We start from the raw sequence: 12,646 nt of genomic DNA, 5'->3' as shown, positions 1-12,646 counted from the left end.
ACAGATTTGCGCAGGAATTTATATATTTATGGTTAAGAAGTTGTCAGAAAATAGTTATTTGCTTGTATGATCTTAATTTTGTTGAAAAGTAAATTATACTTAGTTTTAAATAAATAAAATTCACATTTTTGATTTCGTAAGAGTTGGGAGAGGAAAGTCGCTGCCACGGCCATTATTGTTAAATATTAAATATTAAGAGAACGTTGAGCAGTTGAATGATTATGAAGGCCGGAACGTTTCTCTTAGGACCAGCTATTGCTTCCCCGCCACTTAAATGAAAAGTCCAATTTCCCATTCTCGTCGCCGGAGCTCCGGCTCCGGCTACCGCACGCCAGACCACCGCCACGGCTACTCCTCCAGCTATGATTCCTCCGGGGTTGGTACCACCATCGTCAGGTCAAACGCCTCCCGGAACCCTGTCGCGGCTGCCGCCAGATCAGTGGCTGCCGTTTTTGTTGCTTGCTTCACCCCGCCAGACGAGAGTAACTCCAAGAGCTTCGTCGATGACCGGGAGTTCAAAGCTTCCTCCTCCTCCTCCTCCGGTAGTCTCCTTTTCTCAGTTTGCGCTGTACAATACGGGGGGGAAGAGAGCATTCTATTTGGGTGGTGTTGGTGGGAACGTGTTGTGGTTCTCTGTGTGTTTTGGTTCTGAACTTTGAATCTTCTTTCTTAGTTTGAGGTTTCCATTTGAAGCTGTGTATACTGTTTGGCTGATGAGAAAACTGTAGAAATGTGTAGACTGGCTGATCGTGTTGAAATATTTTGTGGGTATGATGATCAACTAAGCATACCTGACGTAGTAAATCTTACGAGTCCCTCCTTAATAGGGTTCCTACTTGAGTGAATAATTTCTTCGATTCATAATCCTGGCTTGGTTATATCTTTGGTTGGTGAGCAAAATCTTGAGGTCATTATAATCAGATAATGAATTACTGCCTCAAGTATGAACAATACTCTGAACTCATCCCTTGCAACCCTCTTTTGTCCCTGCTAGTGTTTTTGCACAAGCTGAGAGAGGCATTCTGACTTAATGGGAGGGTGTGACAGTGCCCTCCTCGATTACTTTCACAAAATGCAGCAGAACATCCAATGCAATTGCATAGGCTTAGTATTTGAGTAGCAGATTTTCAAAACGGGAAGGATGATTATTTCAGAATAACTAATTGTGTTTGTTTCTTAGTTGTATCCAATTATTCGCACGGTTCAAATGGACGAATCAGTTCCAGTTCATACAAGTCAACTCAGAGAAAAGAGCCTAGATCTCTGAATTTCACCATGGAGGATATCTTGCAAGCCACAAGAAACTTCTCCGCTGCTTACAAGGTCGGCCAAGGTGGTTTTGGTACAGTGTACATGGCAAATCTCCGGGATGGAAATGTTGTTGCAGTAAAGCGTGCCAAGAAGGTTGTTTCTTATTCAACATTTCTCTGCTTGGTTGTGTCACTATTTTGAGTTTCGTAGTTATTGGTGAAAGTTCTTAATTAATTACCTTGCTTTGCAGAGTTTATATGAGAAACATTTGGGTTTTGAGTTCCAAAGTGAGATCCAAACATTATCACGGGTTGAACATTTGAATTTGGTGAAGTTCTATGGATATTTGGAGCAAGGAGGTGAAAGAATTATCGTTGTGGAGTACGTCCCAAATGGAACCCTTAGAGAACATTTAGATTGTGAGTTTCTTTTACTCCCCCCTCAGTGAAGGTTTTACTTATTCTCTTCGTGATTTTGTTTTGTCCTTGCCCCACTTGCAAGAACTTTAAACTGTATTTGTAACTTGGTCAAAGGAATATCGCAGGCATTCGCGGGAGCATTTTGGACCTTGCTTCTCGACTAGACATTGCGATTGATGTGGCTCATGCTATCACCTATCTTCATATGTATATAGGTATATATAAACTCATTGCCTTCGAGACCATATCACCGGAACGATCATTTTAGTCATGAAAAAGGGCCAAGTTCTTTGATCCTGGGGGTACTCCGAAAGATCTTACCGGCATTGCATTTCTGTATTTCCTTTGCAGATCATCCTATTATTCATAGAGACATCAAATCTTCCAACATCCTTCTTACTGAAAATTTGCGAGCTAAGGTAGCTGATTTTGGTTTTGCTAGACAGGCCCCTGACAGTGATTCTGGGTGTGACCCATGTATCCACCCAAGTTAGAGGAACTGCTGGCTACTTGGATCCTGAATACCTCAGAACCTATCAACTAACTGAGAAGAGTGACGTTTATTCATTTGGCGTCTTACTTGTTGAACTTGTCTCAGGTAGACGTCCCATTGAACCAAAATTTGAACTGAAGGAGAGAATCACGGCAAAATGGGTGTGTTTCCCTTTTCCTTACCGATGTTTAATCATGCTCAGAATAATCAACATTTTGAAGTTTGGCGCCTCATTTCCAAGATATATGTTATTGTGATTAGTAGAGGGTGTGATAGTTCGTTACTTTAATCTGACATGGTTTCGCATTAGTGCAGGCTATGAAGAAATTTGTTGAGGGTGATGCCATATCGGTCTTGGACCCAAAACTAGATCACACTGCTGCAAATAACCTGGCACTTGAGAAGATACTTGAACTAGCCTTGCAGTGTTTGGCGCCTCGTAGACAAAGCAGACCTAGTATGAAGAGATGTGCCGAGATCCTTTGGACCATCCGCAAGGATTACAGGGAGCTATCAACTTCAGATTTTTGTTCATTTTCCTCTACTTCCCAGAGGAGCGCGTCAATAAAAGAGTGAGAAACGCAAAAAGATTTCTTTGAAGGATAAATAATATGCATTCATCAAAGAACCTGAGGTCTATATATTGATCTCTATTCCTTGAAATTAATATGCACAAATTGTTCCTTACGAGTAACAAACTCATCACTAGTTAGTTCTTTTGATGTCACTGAATCTCTTGGCGAAAGATTCATATGCAGTTTGTTGTTTTACGAGGATTAACGTGTGCTGTTACAGACCAGAGCTAGATGGATGTAATAATTCAGCGATCGAATAGTTGTTTTAGAATTAAGGATCATCAAGAAATTTGAGTGTGTGGATGGGTGGAAGTTGATGTGCTGGTAATACAGTGGAACTTGTAGATAGAATTTTGGCTTGTGTAAAGGAACTTGGTAGCTTTTGCTCCAGAAAGACCAGTCCTGTGCATTCTGTGATTTTTTTTTTTTTTTTTAGCATGGAACTAAGAGAGCTTTGCGAGGAGGAAAACTCTGATGTAACAGTTGGGCACCTATCTCATAGATCTGCTAATATTGGATGTAGTTATCTATAAATTAGTTTGGGTTAAGGTGCATTTTTTCCTCTGTATTTTCCTTTGAACAGTGCTAGGTATCCTGTAATAATAAGTGTGGTATTTTTTCCTCTTAAACTAAACCGGGGATTTTTGTTCCTCAAAATGGTTTAAGGGGAACAATTCCTCACTTATTAGCAGAGTGTTTAGCGTTCTTCAAAGAAAAGTTCAGAGGAAAAAAATAAAAGCATTTTAACTTCAACTAATTAGTTTTATACAATTTGATTTCCATTCTTGAGAACTAATTCGCATGATGGTTTAGAACCACATTTCCAATCATGGGTTTGCCTTGTGGCAAAACGTGACTTGGGCTGGAATCAAATATGTCCCCAAATGCACTTTTAGTTGACTGAGTAGAAGTACCAGAAACATACATCATCCATAGGGACATGATAGCTACAACTAAACTAAGTGGTTGTTGACAAACTAGACTAGTTCCTATTTTAACGTTGGATTCAATTAACTAACCAATATGTCAATTTGTTGCACTCTCGAAAGATGTCGCTAATTCTCATTAACGGATCTTTTCTTGAAGCATCTTCAATTTAGGTGCTCAGGTGATGCCAGAGGGAGATTGCTAAATCTTTACTACTAAGATTAATTGCAGTTTGAGGATTTACTTCAACCTGGAGTTTCTTAGGACCTGTTTGATGGAATAGTTTCTATTCTTCAGAACAAAAGAACAAAAAAACCTGTTTGATAACGTGTTTTTAAAATATATTTTAGAGAACAAAAAATAAAATATTATTTTGAAAAACAGAAAAAAAAAATAACTTTCAGGTGTTCTGGGATTATTGTTCTGAAAAATAAGGAAGAATGAGAAAAATATTTATTTTTATTATTTTTTTATTCTCAAAACATGTTTTACAAAACACTAGTTTTCAAAATAATAAAATAAAAACAATTTCAAACAACCCCTTAATTTCAAATTTCTTTGGAACACGTTCATGAATATGCTCGTCCGATCGGATTATTTGAGCTAACCAAAACGGGGAGACCACTTGATTCGGAGTACATATAGCGTTGTTTACTTTTTTTCCCTGGTCCATGGCTGTACAGTGGATGTGGATCGATACTAGTTTCATTTTATATTTAACTTTCACACAAACACTAAAAATATAAAATGCTGTATTACAAATTTATTTCACCGATAATGGTTAGGTCAAGTAGAATGGACTATGAGTTTGAGAATTCAAATCTTAATAATATATATAGTAAAAGCTACACTATAATGCTCAAGTCTGGCTTCATAATACCCAATATCAAATAGTTATTTCAAGTAATTTTCCCTCAACGGTTCTTGGGAAAGGTCTAGCCCTTGACTAAAACGCAGTCTTATTCACAATACTGTGTATTTATTAATTGAGAGGATATAAAATTTGAATGTTAAATGTAAGTTGCCTCCATTTGGTAAAAGGAAAAAGTATCATGTCAATAAAACTGAGTTGAAAAGAATGTATATGAGTGAAAAAGATACATAATTTAATGCTCTAAAACTTTGAGATAAGATATAGTGCTATGCCTATTTAGATGTATCCTTTTAAATAACAAAATAGTTATTTTGTCACCTATAGATCTTGTTTCTATTTTTATCTACCTCTTGACTTAAGCAATATTGATTGTGAATAAAATTTTCATATAATACTTCAAAAAAGATATAAATGTTATGAAAAAGGAGATAGAGAAATTGTGAATACAGCAGTCCATTGCAAAATTGATGCGTTTAGAATTTAATTACATTGTCTTTTTAAATGAAATGTTAGCTTAATTTTTTTAAAAAAATAAATATTCAAATATCATCCAGACACACCGGTTGCTGATGCCTTATTGGATTGAATCTCAAGGCACACTTATCTTTTGTCTAGATGCATCATACGATCAATAAATATATATATATATATATATATATATATATAGTTAAGTACATATTTAGTCTTTTAATTTTACATGATGTTTCATTTTAATCATTTAACTTTATAAAGTGTAATTTTAGTCATTTAATCCTAATATTTTTGGTTTCATCTCAACAAATTTTTACATTAAATTTTTAAATATTAACAAAATATTATCAAATGTTAACATATTAAATTTAAGTTTTTCAAAATAACAATGATTGACATAAAAAAAATCATTTAAAATAAATAGCATTATGATTAAAGACTAAAAAGATATTTTATAAAATTAAAAAATTAAATTAAAACTTCATATAAAGTTAAAAATTTAAATATACTTTAACTTAATGATGTGTTAAAGTATAAATTTAATCCTAACTTTTTTAAAAAACACAATTGACATCCTACAACTTTAAAAAGTGCAATGTCAAGCCACATTTAAAAAATAGGGACAATGTCAACAATGTTAATTTTTTCCGATAGTTCCCACATACAAATGTTGCATATGCCTGATAACTTTTGACCAGTGCCACATAGATCTTCTTCCTCCTTAATTTGACTTCACATCAGGCAAATAAAAAGACAGTCTTGTTGGATTTTAATGGCGATAGCCGCGATCCTGTTTTCCACCCTCTACTTTTTGTTAATGATCTAAGTTAGGCTGGATTCTTTCTTTTTGCAACTTTTTTCCTCTCGTCGGTGTATCATATATCTGGTCAGGAGCAGCCTCTCACTTTTGGGCGAGAAGCACCAAAGGTTCTCTGCCTGCAAGACATGCTTTCTTCCTCCTCCCACCCACTCGCAAAAGCCATACTCCCTTGGATTTGAAACACTTGAGGCATGCACCCTGACCGTGGTAGCAAAAACAATCCATAGCATTTGAGATTAATATACCCAGACAAAGCCAGATTAATCCAAATCATTCGAATCAAGAATGAAAAAAAAAAAAAACCAGTCACGTCTAGGTAAACAAAGTGATAGGGACAAATAATTCCAAGCACTCAATTTCTAGTCCTATAGAGAATATTCAAGATTCAGAAAGAAGTTTGTCATAAGCCCAAGTTTAAAAGGAGAGTCCATCCATAAAGATCAGCTTCTTGGGTAAAAGAGCTCTTCAAACTTATAAATCTTGTAATATCCAAATAAATGAGACCTTAGTAAAATTTGAGAATTCAAGTTGATTAGAGGTCTTAGTGTCCTTTAGGATAGGGTGTTAACCCCAAGTTTGGAGGCTGAATGAGAGTGGAAGGACCTTAATTAAGTGGGACTGAACTGTGACATTTGCCTAGGCGAGTGGGTTAGCTCATTGGAGTGAGAAGTGTAAAACTCACCAAGGCGGGTGGGATGTCTTGCCGAGGCAAGTAGTGCGTTTCAAGAAAATTATAAATAGACATCTCAGTTGAAAACTAAAATCAAAAATCACTTTCAAATACTTTAGAGGTGTGGTTTGAGTCCTCTCTACTAGGGTTAGCCTCCGATGACCTAAGGAGCCTTGATTGAGTTAGATTTCACCAAGGTAAGTCATCTAAGATCAATCTACACCTTCTAGATCTCTATTCTATAGATCTAACGAATGAGATCTTGCCTTGGGCTCAAATCTCATATTTGAATTCTTAGAGTTTATCTGTCAGAGTCTTAAAAAGAGTTCTAACTGATTCAATTATTTATATAAAACCCATCTATAGTGTAAGTCCATCCTCCTAGAAACTATCTGGATTTGAGTACAATAAAACTTATGAGTGAGAGATTGAACCTTTAATCTTTCAAACATTTGAGATAGCTGGGGATTTAAATTAATATATATTATAGTCTGTAACACTACCTGGAAGATTATTTATGCCATTCCACTTACTAAAATTTTGGGTTCCATTTGAGTTTTGAAATCTGAATGTGACATGTTGATTCTGTGAGATGCTATGAAAATAATTTGAGTATGTATAGTATGTTTATGTGTTATCTAAAGTATTAATAATTAATGGTATACATGATGAAATGTTGTACCTTGTAAATTGGACTATGTATGTGAACTCTGAAAAAAAAAACTACTTTGAAATATCTGCATATATAAATTTGATGATCTGAATACATGAATAACGATGGGAGTTCACCTGTAAGGGGAAATATGAATATTATAAAAATCCATGGTCTGCCTACTAACGTCACCTCTCAGTAGTGAATTATATGAATATATGTTCGTGCATGTGTGCGCTTAGTTTTAGTACTCAAATTGGCAATGTTGGTCGGGCACTTACTCAGGTTCACTGCTTGGATGGGCAATATCGATCAAGCATATCATGACGCCCTGAAGGTTGAGTAAGGCGAATCATGGTCTAAACTGAAATGAGAAAGCCTTTGGCTGAGCAAAACCTCTTAATTTAGAGAATGGAAATGGCATAATGATGTGGACTTGAGCTACAGTGAGTTGCGCATGAGTTTAGTCAGAGGTGATAAGGAAGTTATAAGGAAGATTTGAGCATGCATCATCTAAGACATGTTTTCTTATGAATCATCATGGAATTAATTAACTAATATAAAATCTAAAATATATCTTGTTAGTGGTTTAAGCTGAATGTGATGACTATATGAGTTGTATGTTACCACTATTTTACACGTTAATCTAAATATGTTAATTATTGAAATTTTGTATGAAATCTTATCCCATTACTTTCACTATTTCTAGAAGATGATAAGGGCAAGGATAAAGGTGAAGTCTCGAGAACAAAACACTGGAGCTACAAAGGCTTCTAGTGAACTCTTCCATAATGTATTATTATTATATCTTGCTAATTATAGGGACATAAAGATTTAGGTTTATATTTTGTGTGAATTTCATATTTGGAACATTTGTGGTATTTTGGCCTAAATTGGTTTAAAAGAGGCCTAATATTATGCTTAAGAACTTAAGAACTTGAGCTGGGTTTTGGCTTGTTTATTTGTGATTATTCAATTTAATTTCAAAGAATGTTTGGGGAATATCTATATGAGTGCTTTATGACTTATCAAATCTAATTCTAAATGGGGAATTTATGAATTTCCTGTGAAACATACCAACCTATTGGGTGAGTAAGTCGCTTTTCACTGAGGTGAGTAAATGCTTGTCGAGGTGAGTTAAGCTATAGGTCGAGGTGAGTATGCATGCCGGGGTGAATAATTCTGCAAGCCAAGGTGAGTAAGTAGGAACTTGTCTAGGGAAGTCTTATATATATGAGTTTTATATGTTGAATGCTTTTAAATAGTTGCTAAACTTTATAAAATCTAATTATCTTATTTTAAGAGATGTACAACTTTAAAGCTAGCTTAATCTCCTTAAAAGATTGATGTATGTTATAATTGGGGGATATTGACTGGGGTCATTACAAACCCCATATCACTTGTAAGGTTTCTTAATGTGGGATTCATTACAATGCTATTTCGTCGAGAGCCAACCTTCCTAGTGATTCCATTCTACGACAATTTTACTCTATTAACTACAGATCAGAATCCTCCATAGGTATCCCTTTTTGTAACACCAGTCTATAAATGAAAGCATTAAATGTAATAATCAGATTAATATAAGGTAGAAATGATAAATGCTAAACCCATATATTACATATATTAGCTCAAATCATTAGTAAAGAGCATTATAAGTGAGAGCAAATTCAACAAAATGCATCAAAATGGGACAGAAAATAATGTTAGTCTTAAAAAGCAACTCATAAGTTAAGACGAAATCACACCAAACTTTTATTGGAGCCGATGCTACAACTATCTAACACTGGTAGCTACTCAAGTGTTGTCCATACCACATAAATTTATAATATAATTACTTTCCAACTAGGGTGAATTCCCACCCATTCCAATTCACAATCATGCCATCAATACTAATAAGCTCAATCATGCATATAAATACAATAACACACGCCAACATATTTAATTTCTTACTTGTCACATTCAATTACATAAACATAGGTATATTTCAAAATTCAATTCCCATTATTACTATTATAATATAATCCATTCGAATTTTCACAATATTCAACAATTCATCTTATATAAACATAAAATGGCATTTTCATATATACTTAATATAATATTTCATGAATTATAAATACTAAAAACATTTAAATAATTATATGAGAAAATTTAGATTTTCAATTACTCTCACCCCTTGAATCACATAAAAGGAGCACCCATTGACACAATTCAATTCCAAGCTCTCAAATGCTCTAAGAGATTTAAGGCTTGTTTGGTTCCTGTTTTCATTTTTTATTTTTAAAAATTATTTTGTAATATAGTTGTTAAAATTATTTTTAAAACAAAAAATCTATTTTTTATGTCAATTGAAAACAATTTTAGAATTACAAAATTAATTGATAGCAATGGTTACAAACAATTAATAGTGGTGATTAATAATAAAAAATAATTAATGTAACTATAATTTTTAATAATCAAATGTGGTGTATTTAAAAATAAAAAAATAAAATCAAAACAACTTATAAAGTTGTTTCTATTTTAAAAAAAACAAAAAATGATAATAGTTTTTGAAACAACTAAATGAAAAACACTTATCTAAATAAATTTTTAATTTTTTTATTTTTTAAATAAAAAGTAATTTTTAAAAACAGAAAATAAACAGGCCCTAATAGAGTTTAGTCTATAATTAAGCAACTCACAATTATCAATCCATAACCAAAACACATCATCTTCCTAGCTACTAATTTTAACTCAAAAATTCCAAAATTTAATTTATTAGATAATCTTGCTATCTGATAATTTCATTAGCATTATTAGACCTTTATGAGTCTAGCTAAACTCATTAACCACTAACAAAACCCTCACATTATCCATTTCCAATATAGAGTTTGTTCAAATCAATAAAAAATTAGATAAAATATCCAAATAATTTATAACCACTATTCTAATAACAATAATATACTTCCAAACAACTCATTTCATCTATCTATATCTATATCAGCCAAAACTTTTCCCTATGGTCCAAACAACTAGAAATTCTAAAATAAAGGAAATCTCAAATCTTTCACTGTTAAGAATTTGAAAATAAAGTGAAAAAAATATACTAAAAAAATATTTAATTAAAAAATTTATCAAGTCTTAAAAAGTTTAAAATAATCTTCAAAGTACCATATAATATAAGCTTAGCCTTTAAAATCTCTTCCTCTCAACACCATACTCTGTTTCACCAGCTTTCCTCTTCTCTGCTCGGAACTGCCGATGTGGGAGGGGAACGGTGGAATAAAATATTAATATGGGTGGGTTAACTTTTAAAACTCACATATGGGGGCCATATATATTTGGATTGTGGGTGGGATGTTGCGTAGCCCGTTTCTTCTAATTGCACTACTATAATTTTCCCTTTTCTTCCTTCTTTTTAACTCTATCCAGTGTGTGCGTGTGTGTATTCTTAGACTCTTTAAAATTGTAAAGACTATGAGTTAAGTTTATATTTTTTTTATTTAAATAATTTTTTATAATATTAAGATATTCATAATAATTTATTTTAATTTCACCTAACCTTATTTATTTATTTTAAAAAACTGTCTTAAAATAAAGTCATTAAATTAATTAATATCTAGTTTATTTTATGTGTTAGTTTAAATTTTTGGATTGTATACATGTCATAGTACTTAAAAAACAGTTTAGCTCGGAGAAGCCATTTGAAAACTTCTTTTCTGTCAAACCTGGGGAAGTCCAACTTGACAAGCTCTTTTTTTTTTTGCCCCCCTTTCTCTCTCTCTCTCTCTCGATCTCGACGGAGAGCCAATCTTCTCATGTCCAGGTTGTTCGAATCTTTGATTCAGAGTATCAATCGATTATAAAACCACTTCTTGCAACCTTTTGAGCCTGTGGAATCGATCTCTCGCTTCTACGACAAACTCGCTATTTTTCTTGACATCAGCTTAAAGTCCCTTGAATCTAGTACTCTCAGCCATATACCTCTCAATAACACTATTAATATCATGAATACAAACTCAAAAAGAGAGTCTATCCTAAAAGATGGGCATGTTAGACATGAGAGCTCCTCAAACTTTAGAAAGCTCACATCATTTGTGAGGTTTCTCCAGATGAGACTCATGACAAAGCAGCAGCGCGGACACACGAAAGGTTTTCTGGCCTTCTGCGACTCCGATGAATTGAAAGCAAAAGAAAGGAACGACAAGGAAAGAGTACAGCGATGAGGAAGGTGGCGAAGATCCAGAGAAAAGCATCAATAGTGATGATGCGAGCACAATTGTAACGCGTAGAGATGTAACCGACGAGAGGATAACAAAAAGGCTGAGGTCACTGTCTCTGATTTCATCTTTAAAGGTTTCATCAATAGCGGCTCCTCAGTCCTCTTACAATCTGTGTCTTTGATCCCATAGCAGAGGAAGCGGTGGGCGAAAAAGCTAGGCAAGCGGAACAGAAGAGACTGGCAGAGAGACTTTTTAAGGTTGACTTGTATTGTAATATAATGATGGAGAGGTGGGGAGGAAGATGAAACTGTACGTTGTGAGGAGGAAGATGAAGAATGAAGAAGGACCATTTTGCAAGGCAATAGTCAAAAATTCTTCTGGACATGTGGCATCAAAGTGTGGGCCCCATTTAAACAAATTAACAACATCAGCCCCTTGTCTTGGTTTAAGGTGACTGTGTATTTTTTTAAAGGAGACAATGAAAAGTAAAAATTTTATAAAAATATTAATATAAAATTAAATATTTTAATATTAAAACATAACAGAAAGAATATTGAAATTTGAGAATGTCAATATTAAAAAAAATTTAATTTAATATTAATATTTTTATAAAATTTTTATTTATCATTTTTTTAAAAAAATGTGAAGGTGACATTGTAGCTTTTAAAATGTTAAGGATGCTTAGGCCAAAAACAAATGTTAAGGACACTAAATATGTTTCTTTAAAACGCTTGGAGGCTAAAATATTTTTAGCCCTTCAATTAATGTACATTAAAAAAAATTGTTTTGAATTAGATCATTTAAATAATTTTAATTTGTTTAAATTAGATTTTTTTAAAAACATTATCTCAACATAATTATGCTACATAAATTATTTTTACTTAAATTCTAGTTTGCAAACCTCATATATATATATATATATATATAAACATTAATCTAAACAGACACATATCTAGTTTGCAGAGGTTCTAGCACGTCCCAAAACGTGAAAGGCAGAAACTATTGACATTTGACGAGAGGAGGGACGAGTCAGGACTCAGGAGTTGAAGTTTGGATACCAAAAAAAAAAAAAAAAAAAAGGTCGAAGCTTAGGGGCCGAAGTCGCAGGAGTAAGAAAAGATAAGGCACCAGATCAGCAATAATGGAGGGACTAGAAATTGCGATATTTATTGTTGTTATTATCATATGTATAGGACTTGGACACGTACGCACGTGATAATGTGTCGCCGTTTCTGTAGTTTCTACCGATCCACCCAAGAGGTGCTTTGAATTTGATCACTTGAAAATTTCTC

The 12,646-nt window shown here is 33.6% G+C and overlaps 1 protein-coding gene across 1 annotated transcript; it reads left to right on the top strand.

The window, feature by feature from the left end:
• The first annotated feature begins 226 nt into the window (after positions 1 to 226).
• Positions 227 to 3,173, top strand: LOC129300603 (calmodulin-binding receptor-like cytoplasmic kinase 2). The gene is given in 7 exon segments (XM_054939174.1): positions 227 to 542; positions 1,181 to 1,404; positions 1,502 to 1,670; positions 1,796 to 1,885; positions 2,022 to 2,134; positions 2,136 to 2,324; positions 2,479 to 3,173. Coding segments are annotated over 7 exon segments (1,314 nt in total). The 5' UTR covers positions 227 to 274; the 3' UTR covers positions 2,740 to 3,173.
• Positions 3,174 to 12,646: the final 9,473 nt, after the last annotated feature.

Source organism: Prosopis cineraria, unplaced genomic scaffold (assembly GCF_029017545.1).
Source record: "Prosopis cineraria cultivar Desert tree isolate PC_DT_omini unplaced genomic scaffold, ASM2901754v1 PC1672, whole genome shotgun sequence".
Classification (NCBI taxonomy): domain Eukaryota; kingdom Viridiplantae; phylum Streptophyta; class Magnoliopsida; order Fabales; family Fabaceae; genus Prosopis; species Prosopis cineraria.
This window is presented reverse-complemented; position numbering and strand designations above follow the sequence as displayed.